The 18352-nt window shown below is 40.1% G+C and overlaps 2 protein-coding genes across 3 annotated transcripts; both read left to right on the top strand.

Moving 5' to 3' along the window:
- The first annotated feature begins 6583 nt into the window (after positions 1 to 6583).
- On the top strand, positions 6584 to 10775 carry cnr1 (cannabinoid receptor 1). Of its 2 annotated transcripts, none has more exons than XM_069708536.1 (2): positions 6584 to 6917; positions 7664 to 10775. In XM_069708536.1, the coding sequence occupies exon 2, from the start codon at positions 7709 to 7711 to the stop codon at positions 9116 to 9118; it is 1410 nt and encodes a 469-aa protein (XP_069564637.1). In that variant the 5' UTR covers positions 6584 to 6917; positions 7664 to 7708; the 3' UTR covers positions 9119 to 10775. The 2 variants fall into 2 exon arrangements, with proteins under 2 accessions (XP_069564637.1, XP_069564636.1); XM_069708535.1 differs by having other exon boundaries at positions 6586 to 6922.
- Positions 10776 to 12987: 2212 nt separating this feature from the next.
- On the top strand, positions 12988 to 17796 carry akirin2 (akirin 2). The gene is made up of 5 exons (XM_069708538.1): positions 12988 to 13545; positions 14608 to 14742; positions 15830 to 15979; positions 16096 to 16167; positions 17286 to 17796. The coding sequence occupies exons 1-5, from the start codon at positions 13380 to 13382 to the stop codon at positions 17294 to 17296; spliced, it is 534 nt and encodes a 177-aa protein (XP_069564639.1). The 5' UTR covers positions 12988 to 13379; the 3' UTR covers positions 17297 to 17796.
- Positions 17797 to 18352: the final 556 nt, after the last annotated feature.

Genomic DNA, 18352 nt, shown 5'->3' with positions numbered 1-18352 from the left:
AGCTAAGCCGTAGCTGAACAGTTTATTTAAGACTGTGAATGTTAAGTAGCAGCTAAGAATGTATGTATAAATCTAAAAGAAACAGCTTATGAGATAAATTATTATCCTCAAAGCTGCATGCTGAGATAAATTTAAAAGCAGCTCTGTAATGTTTCGGTGACTTGACAGTTGCACACATGTCTGTTTCATTAGGAATATAGGATGTACATGCAGTTGATGCCTAGGTATGAACATTTCTTATTTTCAGCTTAGAGTGCAGCGTCTTCACCCACATTAGTTGTTTTGACTTATGATTCATAAAATGTGTATGAGTATGCTTGAAAGGGCGGCATCATCAGTCCACACAGTGGCTCAGCTCTGCGGTGTTCAACCATGTGAGACGTCCTGACTTTATTGCATTTCCTATAAGTTTGGCAGGAACAAGGAGATAAACAAAATGCTGATTTGCCTTCTTTTTTTTCTTGCTTGCAGTGCATTATGTTTCCTATTTCACGACCAAAATGTCTCTCTTCTACTTCAACTTAACTTTATGACAAATGAAACAATACATTGTACATTTCCTAACACATAGCCCACAACGTATAATGAAAAACTAAGCGTAATACTGAGCTTGTTTTTGAAGTTATTGGTTTGGTATTTTGCATTCGACAATAATTTATCATGCACAAATGAAAATACAAACACAAAGGCAGTAGTCTAACAGAAAAGTGGCAGTTTCCAGCTGTACAATTTGTTACTGTTATAATGTGCTCCTTATGGGTATACAAAAAAACATATGTTTCCCATTAAATAATGCAACTTGCAGAGAATTAGACACTACAGCAGCGTATTAGTGACACACCAGAAAAGTTATCATAAGATGTTTTTCACATCAAAACGGCATTTATTTCATGTTATAACAAGATATTTTCCCATTATTACAACGCACTTATCTTGCTATAACTGTACTATTTATGTTGTTATAACATTTTAAGATGGTCTTGGGTGGAGGCGACATGTCCCTCTCAACCCAAGCATGAATCAAATCGTGGAAATGAGTCATATTCCTCAGTTTATCAGCTGCATGGCTCTCATGTCACAACAATGTAAGTTATATTGTAACATCAAATGTCACAACAATGTAAATTTTCACATTGTGATGCAAAACATTTCACATAACGTGATAAATAGTCATTTTTATAACAAGAAAACTCTCTTGAAATAACGCGATACGTTTATATGTCGTATAGCATAAAAATATCTTGTTGTTATACGGAAAAATATCTGAACTTTTTTATGTTGAAACGTGTCACGAATCAGTTTTTCTTTTCGTGGCAATATGCGATATACATAGAAAACAACTGATGAAGAAATAAAATATTAAAACTGCAGCCACGCTGACAGCACTGTGAGTCTTTACAAGCTAAATGCTGACGCTACAGTAGCATGAAACCTGCTCATGTTAACATGCTTGTTGAGCAGCTGTAATGTTTTACCCTGATTTATTTGGCTAATTAGCACTAAACACAAAGATAAGAATGTTGTTTGTTTTGCAGGACTGACCAAATTCAAAGTTTGATCTGAAAACGGTGCGAGATGGAGAGTTACAGAATCACCACCGTTATTACGGTTCTTTTTAAAATCATTGTGCCGATCCATGTAAAAGCTGCTGAGGTATTTCAGTCTGGGCCAAAGTGGTGACCGCTAGTCCGACACTGCTGCCATACTGACAACACAACAAACTTCAAAACATTTGTGATAACAAAAAGTTATTTGTGAAAAGCTGTTTTAAAAGACAGGATAATTTGAGTGTCCACAGTAAACACGCTGGAGAGTAATAATGCTTCACCAGATTCTTTTAAAAGCTCATCGCATATGCCTATCAAAGAAAACTGTGCAGGATGATCAGTCTGCACTTAAGAGGACAACTTTAAAGTCTAAATTTAAATGTTGTTCTATTACCTGTTGTCAAGCTTTTATTTCCTGCTCTGTTTTTTGAAGCGAGGTCGTTTGGTTTGTAGAGGGGGGGGGGGAAGTGTTTTCAAACACAAATGATCAAATCAATAAAGGCATAAACAAACTCAGTATTTGGCTGACAGCATTTCAATATGCAGTGTCCTTCTGAAATTGCAAAGGCTCTCGGAGGGGAGGAGCTAACAATGGAAACATCAATCCACCAATAAATCTTAAGAGAACGTGGCCTCTTCTCCTGCCACAGTGAAGACAGACTCATCAGACTCATCGTCAGATGACCTTTTAAAACTAATCAACTCTATTCATTCCAATTACTCCCAATTGCTGGTGATTATTTATTGTTGAGCACAAATAAGCAGAAGTTCAGCGTGGTTGTTGTAGAACTGGAGTAAAGTTTAATTTGTCATTTACTGATGGTGCAGCTGCAGCTCTATTACAACAAGACAGGCTTTAGAGCTGGTTTGTGTCTATTTATGGAGGCACCAGACAACGGCTCAGTCGTCTTTATAGTTTTCTCAGCATTTCACACAGAATCATGAGTGAGAGCCACACGAGAATAATGAGCTCTGACTTCGCTGAACTGCTTCCTGGCAAAAAAGGCAAAGTATCTGCTTACTATAGATACGGCCTCTTTTCAGATGGAGGTGACTCATGCAAAGATCATGTGATAACATTAATCACTGGTTTGGAGTATTTAGTAAAAGCATGAGCAACTGAACTCTCGTGTTTCTCAAGGAGAGCGTTGATTTCCAAGCTCAGATCAGGGGAATACCGGTGGGAAACCGGGCTCAGGTCGACTCAGGAACCCAAGACACATTTTATTTATTCAGCTGTACTTTTTTCCTCTCATATTGACGAGGTTGTTACTTATGCATTATTGAGGTCTCGCCCAGGTTCTGTTGGTCAGAGCTTCCTCCTGAATGAGCCTTGAATGTGGAACAGTCTGCAGGAACGAGGCCGGCTATTAGGATGGTGCAAAATGCATTAGGAGTCCCAACAATTATAATGTGAATGTGACGTGAGGAAGTACTTTATAGGTTAAACTTATAAAACTATTCCTAAAGCCTTCTTTAAGTTTGTTTGTGAGACTTTAAACTAGCCAGAAGTTGCTGAGAAAACAACAAGTACGACAGGAAGTCACCGCAATAAGCTTTAACATAGTCACTAAAAGTAAGAAGCAGTACAATTTATAACGACATATATTTAACACACACATCTGTGCGTTTCAAATTAGTTAGTTGCAGTGAAACTGATCCGACTCAGTGACATTATTGACATGTTTGTTGCTGTATATTTATTTATTTATTTTTGCTAAATGTAATTTAAAATCTTCCAAAGTCTTTAATTTGAAAAGTCAATGTCGACCATGTTCCTATAGACTACATCTCTTACTCCTTTTTCTCATTTGAAACTTTTCTAGAAAGAGTCACAGCTTTTCCATCAAGTTCAGATATGGCCACCATGCTACTTCTTAAAGGTGCAGTGAGTAGGATTGAGGGGATCTACTGGCAGGAATGAAATCTAATATTCTTAATTATATTTTCATTAGTGTATAATTACCTGAAATTAAAAATCAGCTTTTCATATCTGCATAGGTACCGGGTCCTCTTCCACGGAGCCCACCATGTTGCGCCGCCGTGTTTCTACAGTAGCCCAGAATGGACAAACCAAACGCGGACTCTTGAGAGGACCTTTCGCGTTTTTTTTTTCGTGGGTTTCGCAGCCATCGTAGATTCTCTTACATGCTTGAAAGGGGAAGTGCAACAGTTACATTTGGCTTACGGGTGTAAGTCTGTTTAGTGACGTCTAACCTCTACGAGTGAATAGTTAACGTTAATTCTGTCACATTTGATATGGAGCACGCACACCTGGCGATCGTAGGTGTAAATATTTTGAAACAGCTACTTCTTAGCTGCAACAGTTACAGCTGGCAATTAGTGGGGGTATGAAAATAACGATGCATTCAGGTTTATTTTAACACGTTAATTATAATACAGGCTTGAACTTGAAAACAGCTGTTGACGTTTCTATTTTACAGGATGCTTGTGACATTGTGAGAAGTTATTTCTGTTTGACTCTGTCGGTCATTTTATCAGCATAAATGGCTGCCGGTGAACGTATCTAAACTGGAGAGTCTGACATTTAGCGGTGAACAGCGATCAGTTAGGACTTCCTTCCTCTGACTGGAGTTTATTTCCCCTGTCCTAAGCTCTTTTCTCGGATCAATGGACTCAAAGTGAGTCACCGAAGGACAAAACGTTATGTACCAGCACTGAAACACAGATGGCCGCGAGCTTTGCTTCAGACATCACTCATTGCTCACTCACAGGTTAGCCCGCCAACCAAGTCAGAAGAAACTGTCACAGTACACCAGTCAGTTTGGCAATCCACTGTGTTGCCTAAAGTCAACTGCTCCATGTGGTCGATATTACAAAGTGGCAGCTACTGGGATGAGAATAATAAGCAGATGAAATTCAAGTGTTAAACACTTTTACTGGTACATTTTGCGCTGTTTTAGAATACGACTCGTGCTTCCTGCGCTGCGCCTGCAGATGTTTTATGTTTGATGAATGTTATATTTATAGGCGTTGCATGTCTAATTATACATAAAAGGCAGTCGATTACGTTGTGCAGGGGTGACAGGGAGATTTGTATCCTGGCTACAGAGACATCAGTCTCACAGAGACGTATTTAGCTGCTGCCGGTTGTCAATCAAATAGATGTGAATACTGAATGGTGCATTCTGCAGAAATAACATGTAGATGTAAGAAAGGCCTTCACATTTCCAGCAGGCTGCCTCAGGCTTAAATGAAATTCAACATTTAAAAAAAAAAAAACAGCTCTCTGTAGCTATTTGCTGATGGACCTTACATTATGGATTCCACTGTTGGGTAGTTGTTTCGAAGGTCGGTTCATGATTTTGATTGAGACTAATGTCTCTTCACAACTTTTGGATGGACTAACAATAGCAATGGCTTTCACAAGGACAATAAAACATACAGAAAAATACATCGTAGAGGTTGCCAAGATATAGATTTCTTCACTAAAAGATAACCTCAACAAATGCCAGATCCATAATAGATACACTGTTATTTGGCCTAAAGTTAATTGAAGCAGAAGTCGACACACAGGTACAAACAAAGCAAAGGTGAAGCACATGATCAAAACAGAACTGTGCAGAGGCTCTATTACAGTGGGAGTGCATCCTTCCAGGGTGTAACTAAAAACTGGAAGATCAATACATCAAGCTTGTGTGAACTCCAGCAGAGGGAGCGCTTTGATGTTTTAAGAATATGGAATTTATCTGCTGGCTGGAGAAGAGGGCTTTTATTTTGGTCCGCTGCCCGTTTCGAGTCAGTGTGTTCTTTCTCAGTTTGTCTACAGAAGATTTACAAGTAACTTAGCCGATCACACTGACGACCTTCCAGCAGTTTATTTTGACCAAAAAAAAAAAAAAAAGAATCTGAATCTACAGAGACGTGAAAAGATTTAAGTTGTTTGCAACATTTCTATCATTTCCTGATCATAAATGTTTTTACATTTTGGGAAGTAATTTTTTCATTTTAGAAATAAATGGCTGAGCAATTATCAATAATGAGACCTGTGGTAATGATAGAGGCTCATTTCAGTCCCAAAGAGAAACAAGGTTGCCATGTTCTGTCCGCTGAGGCAGTCTGTGGCTGCAAAATGTCACATTAATGCACCTGCTCTGATTTAATGCAGCCACTCAACTCCTGCCTCCATGGCCTACACTGCTACTCCTACCGTTGTGGCAGTGTGGAGAAAAGAAAACATCACCAAAATGTTCCAATACATGGAAATTAGATCATTCATTATCAGTGAATTGAATGGGTTTTCATCTGGGCCAAGCAGAGGCCACATCTTTGGTACTGTGATCCATAACAGGATCTGACTCCTTCATTTGTTGGTGTAATCAGGTTGAATGCGCTGGTAAAGTAGTTGGTTTGTCCAGAGGAGAAGGGGCAGCTGGGGCGGATGTGAAGTGTACAAAAAAAAAAAAAAAACATAACAAAGTGTGCATGAATCATCACTGCTCTTTGGAGTTTAGCTGAATGATTTGGCTCCTAAAACGTACTTTTCTTTTTGCATGTTCATTCAAACACAGGCTCACTTTTATGGTCTTGAAATAGCCGTTTTGGATCAGAAAATAATCATGTGGACAGCTTGATGGGTGAAGACGGCTGGGTTCACCATTTGCAGCTCAGCCAACACCATGAAGTCTGCTTTCTGTTCTCTGAGATTGTCAATTTTGGTTAATTATTCACACAATAAACAGACATGCTCTGGCTATCAATGAAGTCTGCAGACTAAAGTAAAGTCTACTCCGTGCCACTGAAAATAACCTTCACGAGGACATTTTAAAGAAGAAACTGCTGCTTTTTGTTCCCGCAACAATGAGACAATTGTGTTCACAATTACCTTATAAATTAGGGAGGATAAACTGCTTTTAATCAATTTTTTTTTTTTTTTTTTGGTGCTGGTTGATGCTGGTTATTTGTCCGACCACTTCGTCTGCTTGGGGAATTCAAATCAAATCCTTTTTATAAGCCTCCGCTGTTGTCTCCCTTGTTCCTATACACCGCACTTGATAGCTTTATGGGTTGGGCATATGAAGCTATATGGAAACACGTGACTGGGCTTGTAGCGACGCTTCATAAGTGTGAAGACAGAGGAAAAGACCGGAGACGTTGGAGGCAGGCGGCAGCAGCAGCAGCACGCAGCAGGAGCGTACTCCAAGAGCGACAGGACACTTCTGCAGAAACTTATGTTACACAGAGAATTTCAAACAAATTATTATGATAAAAAAGTGACGACTTTGTTCTAACACATTCACGCTGGTGGTCTCTCCTTTTATGTAAGATCTGAGTTGGTTGGACGATGCGCTTCTGACTTGGATTAACGCGAGGTGATAAAGGGTGATTCTGCGCGCTTGGGAAAATTATGTAAGGTAAATTAACCACTTTTCCATCTTCAAACGTTTAACGAATGCTTATATTTGCACTTTAAATGCTTTGCACTGGGTTTTTTTTTTTTTTTTCCATCATGCAAGTGTTCAGTTTTCTTCTTTTTTCTATCGGGCAGATTCCTTTTTGTGCATCAGAATAATGATAGATTTACATTCTTTGCTTGGTTATCAGGCTTTCTAAATAGCTTAATGTTTAAAATAACAGTGCAAATTTGGCATATATTGTGACAGTTTTATTGTGTATCTCTTTAGTGTTACTGTCAATTAGTCAATCCAAATTTGAACAGGCATAGATTGTATTGGTATAGGTGTTGTTTGCTTGGTGCTTTTGGCTCTAAATATCAGAGAAAGAAAAAAAATTTGTTGTTTCTTGTTTTTATATGAAGGTTTCAGGTTCTTGAAAAGTAAAAGCCAATTGATGCATCATTTTATGTTGTATTGAATCGTACATGGTGCACATTTCAGGATTAAAGTGCAACCAGCTCTGGTTTATGGCCAGTCCAGGAACTCAGTTAAATGTGTGAAAAACACATCTGAATTGTTCAAACTATGAAGGAATTGTTTACATCAAACATCTGAAATATTTTGATTATAATTGTTATTCCATGTTAATGGATTTTCTTCATGAAGACTCAAATATTGCACTGCTTCAAACAGAATCACAGGGTTCTGTTTTTAAGCTTTTTAGAAATGTGCCTGAAATGCTTGTCATTCAATTTGTAGGTTGTCCAGGCGTCTTAGACTGCAGTACTACCCTCAGACACAGCCATGAAATCCGTGCTGGATGGTGTGGCGGACACCACCTTCCGGACTATCACATCTGGTTTACAGTATCTGGGCTCCAACGATGCCAACTATGACGACCCCATCAATGATGTAGACTTCAAGGGCGGCCTCTCTCTGCAGAAGCCCTTGTCTGCTTTCCGCAGCAACTCCTTCCCAAACAAACTACCTGCGGACGAGGAGCTCATCCTCAAAGGCATCCCGTTCTTCCCCACCAATGCCACAGACTTGTTTGGCAACAGGAGCACCTTCAGAGATGAGACTAACAATATACAATGTGGGGAGAACTTTATGGACATGGAGTGCTTCATGATCCTGACTCCCAGCCAGCAGCTGGCTGTGGCTATGATGTCTCTGACTCTGGGTACCTTCACGGTGCTGGAGAACCTGGTGGTGCTCTGCGTCATCCTGCAGTCCCGCAGCCTCCGCTGCCGGCCGTCCTACCACTTCATCGGCAGTCTCGCTGTGGCCGACCTGCTGGGCAGCGTCATCTTTGTCTACAGCTTTTTGGACTTCCATGTTTTCCACAGAAAGGACAGCCCCAATGTTTTTCTCTTCAAGCTGGGTGGAGTCACGGCATCCTTCACGGCGTCAGTCGGGAGCCTTTTCCTCACTGCTATCGATCGCTACATCTCCATTCACCGGCCTCTCGCCTACAGGCGCATTGTGACACGGACCAAGGCTGTCATAGCCTTCTGCATGATGTGGACCATCTCCATCATCATCGCAGTGCTACCTCTGCTGGGCTGGAACTGTAAACGTCTCAACTCTATTTGCTCAGATATATTCCCTCTCATCGATGAGAACTACCTGTTGTTCTGGATCGGTGTTACCAGTGTGCTGGTTCTTTTCATTATCTACGCCTACATATATATCTTGTGGAAAGCACACCACCATGCCGTGCGCATGCTGAGCCGCACCTCCCAGAAGAGCCTTGTTGTCTATTCAGCAGACGGGACTAAAGTGCAGACCACACGCCCTGAGCAGGCACGCATGGACATCCGCCTGGCCAAGACCCTGGTGCTCATCCTGGTGGTGCTGGTCATCTGCTGGGGCCCGGTGCTCGCCATCATGGTCTACGACCTCTTCTGGAGGATGGACGATGACATCAAGACAGTATTTGCATTCTGCAGCATGCTCTGCCTGCTCAACTCCACTGTCAACCCGATCATCTACGCCTTGAGGAGCAAGGACATGCGGCACGCCTTCCTCAGCTCCTGCCACGCCTGCAGGGGCAGTGCCCAGCGGTTGGACAATAGCCTCGAGTCAGACTGCCAGAACAGAAATGCCAACATTTCTGCCAACAGGGCTGCAGAAAGCTGCGTGAAGACCACTGTGAAAATAGCCAAAGTAACAATGTCTGTGTCAACTGAAACTTCTGCGGAAGCTGTCTAATTGGCCGTGACGGGGAAAAACTGTGTAAATGTCATCGTCCCGAAACAATGCCATTCCACATAATAAAGCAGAAGTTATCTATTCACAAGAACATCCTCTCAAAGTGTTGACTTACATGCTCACGTAGACGCTTTAGTGGTTCCATAACTTGATGTTCATGTATGAGTATATAGTGTGCCAAAGTGCCAAATGGTGTTGCAAGGTCATAGAAAGGACTCACAGTTGGGAAGGATTATTGAAGACTTTCATAAGTCTGCTGTTTACCATATAGACGTCATGATATCCAATTAGCGAAGGCATATTATATTTTTGTACTGTGAATTCAGGTTTTGAAAACAATATATCTTCATTTATGGGATAAGGGGCTACCGACATTTTTAATTAGAGATGTTTTACTGTCTCATTTAGACTTTAACATGTCTTTCACCTTCAATATAACTAAATCCTTGCGCCTTGATTTTCTACAGGCTTCATGTACATGTTGCACATAGACATTTCTATAAGCAAATAGAAAAATAACTTCAATTGATTCTGATTGTTTTTTCTCCAAAATGGCCATTAAACATGTCGCTTTTGTACCTTTTCTGACAACACTCAGCGGGTGGCAAATGTGTAAAGAGATTTTTGAGAAATGAGAGGTGGTTTCACGTTCAAGGGAAGAAAAAAAAAACTATCACCATGACAAAATAGACTATAATAAGATAGAGGTAAAGAGACTCACAGCTTGAGTTTGTGAAATCTGAAATGGCATTTTTCTGTGGCAGAGTGATTGTCTCTGACGTCCATTTCTTTTCTCGCTAGCTGTTACTAGAGTAACGTGTCTTTGTTCAAATGTATACCTAAAAACTGTACAGTGTTCTCTTGCAAAGTAAAGTGTTCAAATTGACTCATTCAGCGATCCGGCCAAGACAACAATAACACCGAGCCATCGGTCAAAGCTTGAACTGATCAAAACTGAGTCTGGACGCAGTGTGCTGGTCACTACTGTGGGAAACTGACGTGGTTTCTGACTATAGCTGCTTTCATCAGATGTATGATTTTACTGGATTCAGCCTTATATGTGTGTGATACCTTGTGACTTGGTGATATATTTCCAACCCCAAGCCGTTTTGATCATTGCAGTGAGTTGTTTTAGTGCCACTGTTGCAGCGGGGCATCATTTCGGAAAACAGAAGCAACCCGTGCACATGGCTAGTGAAGTAGTATTGGCGTAACTCTAAATGAATAAAAAAAATAATGTATCTGCTGTTAATTTCACTGAACAAAACAGAGAAACAAAGGTCTTTTCATTCGCTGGTAACTTCAATGGGAGTTTGTGTGTATGTCTTCTGTGGCGCATCGAGAGCTGACCTTACAAAAGAAGTTAAGACGATGTGACTTTTCAAATAGATGATGTAGTACTTTTAATAATAGAAATCTCACTGCACAATTGTTGTATAGACATGTATCTTGGTGTAAAGTTATCCAGACTGCTGTTTATCAGTACGCTTTGCTGCCTCTTGTATTGTTGAGTATTGAAGATCAAAATGTCAACTGTCAAGTGGCTTCTGTACATTGGTGGCATAATGAGGAATCTATGACTTAAAAATCACAATTCGTCAAGTGTTTTTAGTATTGCTGTTTTCAAACTTTTGAATAAAGTCGCAGCTGGTGGTCATTTTTGCCTACAGTTGTTTGATTTATTAATTAATGATGGAAAACACAGGTCAGGACACATTTTTGCTTCATCCATCCAACAGTCACTGATTCAACAGGAACATAAAGAGGAAGCCAAACCCTGAGCTGATGGACACTCACAGCCATCAGTGATGTTTTACTGCCCCCTTGTGGAAGATCTAATACTCCTAATAATGGCGGCCTTTCTGAGGAGTGAGAGAGCATGTCTCCACATGGATGTTGAGCTTTGTTAACATCACTATGGTTACTTCTCACCACAAAAGTGACAAATTGCAAATAAACAGCAGCCACAGCCTCCTCTGACAGCCACATCTGCTTTGTTCTTTTTTTTTTTTTTATCTCTTGGCTTACAGAGATACGGAAATTGCAACATCTGTTCACACAGATGTCCACAGGATTTTGTTTCATTTATCTACAAATGGCTCCAGTCTGGAGAAAGCCACGAGACCGGTTTACTATACCATATGTCCAAGGGGGAAAATACAACACATAAATAAATAAACACTCCAACAATCTATTCGTCATTTGACAGAAATGTATTTAGAAGACTTTTTGAAAATATGTACCGAGTGCAGGGGAAGTCTAGACATAACATGTTATGACTCCCCACTCGTCCCGTTTCCAGCCGAACGGTATGAATCAAGATTCAGCACCATTTATGCGTCTTCAGAGATGAGCATTGATGAAAACAATAAAAAAAAAAAAATAAAAAGAATTCACTGGTTAGCCCTGAACTTACCACATCAAACAAAGACAATCCTCTAACTCGCAGCTCCTAAACCAAAAAACAAATACACAAAAGGGTTTCTCGCTCCAAAACTGCTTATCAGATAGTCTATATTTACAAAAGTGCCGTGTACAAATGTAAGTTACGCTGTTTAAAAACACCACTACTAACTCAGGATGATCAGAATCACCAAAACGATCGTCCCAGGCCACCAACATTTACATGACCGGACATTACCAAGTGAAAGTGCTCATTTGTGAGCTGCTTTTTTCTGCCTCATGTGGAGCTCAGTCTTTGCATTTTAGAAGCTGCTCAAACTCAACAAGCAATTTGAAGACATCGCTATATGGCTTTCAGGACAACATGTTTATAAACCATCAACTTAGATCGGAGAAATATTACCTAGATTTTCTACTTGCACCATTCTTTAACTTAAGAATTTGTATCGCTGACTGGATCTGGTCAACTTTCCAGCTGTACATTGTGAGGCTTTACGTTTTTGTTTTTTTGCCTCGGGAATAAGTGTTGACATACAAGTGGCTAACATCCTGTTGCACAGTTCACGATATGAGTGTGGACAGATGTGGGTGGGAAAGTGGTACCGATGGAAATGTCTCAAACGTTTGTGTGTGTGTGCAAAGAGGGTTGTTTCAAAACTAAAAAGTCAGACAAAGAGTTTGATGACCTGTAAGCTTTGAAAAATAGTAGATTACTTTAATATCTATTTATCAGTGTTTAATCGTCTCACACAGTCCCATTTTATAAAAAAAAATTTTTTTTTTTTTACAACTTCATTAATTTACTATCAATTTGAAATGATCCACAGATCATTGCTGACCACTAATTTAACAGACCTCACTGCAGTTTTATTGTTAACTTTGAACAAATTAATTCTTGGGCAGCACCATTGCTATTGTCTTTTCTGAACCGGCCATATCAACATGTGTCAAGAGAGAGTACTTGATACTGTACTCATAAAATACTGCTGAGAAAATACATCAATATACGTCTCCTTTAAAACTGCATCCAGTAGTTTTCAATCAATGTGTGTGCATATTATGATTATTATTATTATTTTTTTTAAAACACATTAGAGTGAAACAATAATGATTGAATATTTCCTCTTAAATTCTCAAAAGTGAACCCTCCTGTATATCTTGTGTAAAGGGTAAATGATTGGTCCATAAAACAAACGATGAGTCATTTGTGTGCACGCCCAGCAAAAAGTTTTGATTCAAAAGTTTTTAAGTGAAACAGAAACTTTTGCTTGGGCTTAGGGGAGGGAGGGAGGGAGGGGGGACTAAAAAAAACAAACAAAAAAAAACAAATTTAAAAGGACGATGTTTTCTGGGTTGACGGGAAATGTAGTATTCAATATAATGACAGTAATCGACACAGCGCGCGTTAGAAACTACAACTACCAACACGAGGCGGTTTTTCTTGCGCATGCGCTGTTCCAAGCAGATAGGAAGGAGTGAAAAGTCCGCTCGCCCGGTCCGTCGTGATTATTGCCCACCCGATGATGCGGTAAAAATCTACCATCATCTGATTCCCCACCGCGTTTATCCGACGTTATTTCATCCCGATTGCGTAGAGATATATCCGGCGACGGAAACATCGAGATATTTTTGTAGTTGAAAGCCGCAGGCGAGAAAAAAAGAAAGAAAAAGAAAAGGAAGTACGGATTTGTCTGCTGCCCGGAATCGCTAAGCTAACGCCAGCTAGCACTAGCAGCGCGGACCCGGGGCCCAGATCGGCGACTTCCTCCGTTGAACAAAGAAGTTCAGGTTTCTCCTCCTCTTCTTTCTTTTTTTTTTTTTTTTTTTAGAGTATTTCCGAGACATTTTTAAAAGCGCGATGGCTTGCGGAGCTACTCTGAAAAGGACTCTGGACTTTGATCCATTAATGAGCCAGGCGTCCCCCAAAAGGAGGAGGTGCGCCCCGATCATGTCTCCGGTGTCGCCGCAGAAATATCTGCGTATGGAGCCCTCTCCTTTCGGGGAAGTGTCCCGGCTCACCACAGGTAGGAGGAGACGCACTCCGCGTTTTGTATTTCAACGCAAAAATAAAAAAGTGTTGTTTTACTGCCGTGTCTTAATTGTGAACTGGACTACGTTAGCGTTTCTCCCGTCGACATCCCAAGAGTCGTGTTGGTGGCGTCGAGACGAAACTCCAGAGGAAATGTTGTCAACTTAAAGGGAGTTTTATTGTTGTGACTGCTGCTGGTGGACAAACTCGTTGGAGATAGTTTGATGTGAATCCTTGTTCTCGTGTGATGAATTCGGCATACATTGAATGGCAGTTTTTTTTTTTTTTAAATCACTGAAAGGTGTTATTTTGGGGGATCTGGATTAAGTGTGGGAATAACATGTAATGGGTTAATGTTGTACTAATAATCTGTTTTTTTTTTTTTTTAAACAAAGCTAGGTGATGTGCTGATATTTTATTGGATCGTGATGAGACCAGATATTGTCTTGCGTTTTAAATAATTGTTGTCTTTTCCTGGTTTTATAATGTCCGTTTCAGTAAAGTGATGGCATCTTCTGAACTTACCAGACTGCTGTCACTGTTTTTTTTTATTATTATTATTTTGTCTTTACCCAGTTGGTCATGATGTCCACATTACTGATGGATATTTATCCAAACTATCTCATTATGAAATGATTTTGTGAAAGCACCAACAGAGATCCCTTCAATATCGCGGCAATATCCATATTGAGGTATTTGGTCCCTTTTGTCCAGCCTTTCTTTAAAAGTCTCAAGTCATTATGTCCCTGAATGCATCACCGAGGCCACATGAAGTAATCAAATCTGTGACTGCTGCAGTTTCTTTGTCTCCATTTTCAATAAATTACTTGCGTGTGAAGATGCCAGTTAATAATAATAATAAAAGGGAGGCTGTAGGTTGGTGGTTCGATCCCCAGCTCCTCCTGTCCACACGCATAAGTGTCCTTGAGCAAGACACTGAACCCTAAAATAAAAAATTTCTCCCGATGGTGTACCATCGGTGTGTTGTAAGTCGCTTTGGATAAAAGCGTCAGCTAAATTGTAATACACGGGGCACGTCTTTTTCTTTCTGTTTCAGAGCAAATCCTACACAACATCAAACAGGAGTACAAGCGGCTGCAGAAACGCCGACACCTGGACAGCGCTTTCCAGCAGGCCGACGGCTGCTGTCCTCTGGATCTGCACAACGTTCAAGGTGGATTGGCCCTCCCAGGTAGCTACAAAGCGCTGCTTCCAGAAAGGATACTCAAGTTTTGTTTTTTTCTCACAAATTCATCAACCTCCTCTTTGAGCTCAACATTTAAGGGATAATATAAACTGCTGTCAGTTATTTATCATATGGATTTTCAACCATTAGCATTAATCAATGTAGGAAACTTAAGGAGTGTGAAGGGCAAAAATGTCCCAAGAAATTTCAGAATTCCTCTAAAAACTGTGATAAAGGGCCAAAAAAAACTTTTATATTTACAGATTTATGTCAGTATCCTAATCCTACTTCAAGATTGAATTATATATATATATATATATTTTTAATTAATTTCCTTTCTGTTCACTCTAGGGATGATCATTTTAAGAAAAAGGAAAAAATACTATTCAAAATTTGTTCATGGGATGACAACATCTAATGGGTCATTGTTAAAAGTGTGATATTCAGATTGAATAAGCATTTTGTCAGCCCTTCGTTATTAAGCGTAACACTGCCCTCTTGTTCCCCGTTTTCTCCTGGAGGATGAGTTGATTTGACACGACCCGTCATCTCCGTCCTCATTTTACTTTTGGAATTACAAGCGACTGCGGGGAAATCCCGCCGCCTCAGCCAGCTCCCAAAGAGGAAGAAGAGTGGATGGAATTTCGCATTTATTTTTTCACTTTCTTTTCTTATGAAGTGGGTCTTTTCCCCCCATCAGTCCTATTGTAAAAGTGAAATTAACCGAGGCTCTGGCAGGGAGTATACGTGAGGCATTGCAGGGAATTCTCCACTGAGTCTGTCGCGCGCAGTACAGATTATAAAGACCTTTATGGTTTTATAATTGAAATTGAGTTGACACAATGCAGAGTGGAAAGGAAAACATTAAACTCGGGTTCAAGTGGAACAGAATCTGCTTTTCCGATATTAAACTGAAGTCGAAGGTGCTGTCAAACGAATGGTGAAGCCTTTTTTTCCCTCATCAATAACTGCTCAGCGTTAATGCGGTGACACATCGGCCTAATATTTCCAACGTGAGACTGTTGAAGCGCTCGTACTGTGTTTTAAAGCCATCCGTCCCGCATTAATTGTGCGATACTGACTCCCCTTACAGGTACGTCCGCGGGTGCCTCATCTCCCACCCGGAAAGAACAGCCTTTATTCTCCCTCAGACAGGTTGGGATGATCTGCGAGAGACTACTGAAGGAGCGGGAGGACAAAATCCGCGAGGAGTACGACGAGATACTGACAACAAAGCTTGCAGGTATAAATTTCTTTATAAATGGTTTCGAAGACAAATTGTTTTGCGTGATCCAGACCGATTGACGGTAATTGCTTCTTTTGCGGGGTTTTTTTTTTTTTTTTTTTTTTTTCCAACAGAGCAATACGATGCATTCGTCAAGTTCACGCATGACCAACTGATGCGACGGTTCGGAGAGCAGCCTGCCAGCTGTAAGTGTACTCAGTATTGTTTAACGGTTTAAACTAATCTGGCCTCTTCAGGTTCGAGTCCATCACATGTCGTAAACTACGAATGGTTAAAAAAAAAAAAAAGAGAGAGTTGACCAGGGGAGGGGGTTCAGTGTCTCCTGGTTTTTGCGAGTGCTGAAATTGCTAATTTTTCTCAAGGATTTCCCCCCATTGATTAAGGCATTGTCTCTAAAGGGACGTGCACACACATCTGCATTTGTAGCACAGCCAATAGTGCTCCTCTTTCTGAAATGACCTCTGATTGCCCTACAGTTTTTTTGTCACGGGCTCCATTTTCCAATGCCTGAATACAGAACCGATAGGAGGCGAAGAAGTCCAGTGGTCTCTCAGGTTACTAGAATTACAATATACTAATACAAATCCTCTGCTTACCCCGGCTTTAAATACATACATTAAGAATAGAGATGAGTTTTAAATGCCATCTATTTTTATCATCTGAAAGCAAACGTCAGTCCTTCCGTGCCTCCGTCTACGTCCAAAGTTACACAGGAATCATTGCACGTCTTTACATTCAACGCAGCTGTCAAAGCTGTGGCTAAGCTTCACAAATGACAGCAGCTAGGGATATAAGAAGGAGTGATGATGTAAGACTGTCTAACATGACCAAAGTATTTTCCACAGTATTCTGTAAGAGCGAAGCCTTTCAGCGTCCCCCAGTCATTGTCATAATAACCCACAATCAGCTCGTGCTGTCCGAGTCAGATAAAGCTGCAGTCAGGTCAGCATTAATGACAATCTTATTCTATGCCAAGTGTTTATAGGAACTCACAAAACCAGTATTTGTTCCTCTCCTGTGTAAAATAGTGGATGAAAGACTATCAGAACAGTTAAAAAATGTCATTTTAACTGTTCTGATATAACATCAGGACAAACGAGAGGTTTTGTGATCAGTAAAAAATGTACTATTTTGAAACGAGTAGGTATTTGAGGCAAACTCCCAATTGAATTTTTTTTTTAACGAGAAATGTGTTAAGACGGAACAGGCTTCTGAAATTCATTTATTCAACCTTTATTTATAAATCTCACGTTTTATCAAACGTGTTAATGTTGTTGATATTCACAAATGTTTCTCTCCACAGATGTTTCCTGAGTGTCAGCGTCGGATTTCTGACCATACCATTCGCTGCGAGCTACTCCAGGGACTCAGTGTGTCTAGTTGGACTTTTCTCCTAGCTGTGCCATACCGCCTCTATGTGGACTCACTGCCTCAGGCATCAGTTAGTGGCATCAACGTTTGCTGTTGCTCCCAGAGTTAGGAGGGGCTTCCCGCTGCCAACATGTCCGAGGACTCTCTGCGACTCTACCAGTGGCCTCTTAACTGCTGTGTCGATATTTATTTGGCTTTGTTCTGATGCCTTCGTAAAAGGCTGACTGCCACCACACACTTGGCCTTTTCATTTTACTTTATTTTTGTCTTTGTTACTTTCACAGAAAGGATGTTAGCTGTGCAGCTTTTCTGTATGTACTTTAAACAAAACAAAAAACAAAAAAAAGGGATTGGATGTTAATGAGTGGAGGAAGGCAGCTTTCAGACTGGACTCCAGGAGCGGTTCTTTTTTTTTTTTTTTTTTTTTCCCCCAACATTGTTTTAACTGTTGATTACTGCTATTACATTTGTATACACTGTATTTTTTTTTTTTTTTTTTTTTTTGCTTGACTTTTGTTCATTGTACCAAAATTTTATGATTTTAGTTGCTGTAGGTATTAAGGGGCTCTGATTCAAGAAGAATAAGTAAATAAATAAAGTCTTTCCACAACTGTTTGTTTTGGCTTTGCAGTGATTTTTCAACTCTTGTTTGTACATCATCAGAATTGTTATGTATGTATATATGTATATCTTTAAGTCAGAGGAAATGAAGCATTAAGCAATTCTGAAATGAACTGTCGTTCCAGAGACTGCGCCTCCCAAGATTTGAGATAAAACAAACTTTGGTGTCAATATTTATCATTTGCACTTTTTTAATTTAAATTTTTGTTTTGTTAACTCTTCATAGCTCCAGGTCATTGTTTTAATAACTTTTCTGCCATTATTATTTGCCTTTTTCTTTAGTAGCATACCCAGGGTTTAAGTGTGTTCACTACATTTCTACTTTCTGTTTTTACATTATGTATTTAAAACGGAAAATTGCTTATTTATTATATCTTA

Source organism: Brachyistius frenatus, unplaced genomic scaffold, assembly GCF_029030835.1.
Source record: "Brachyistius frenatus isolate BFR_SWC_R1_liver_20210118 unplaced genomic scaffold, ASM2903083v1 Contig_76, whole genome shotgun sequence".
In the NCBI taxonomy this organism is placed as follows: domain Eukaryota; kingdom Metazoa; phylum Chordata; class Actinopteri; family Embiotocidae; genus Brachyistius; species Brachyistius frenatus.
Note: the sequence above shows the minus strand (reverse complement) of the source record. Positions and strands in the feature narration are given on the sequence as shown.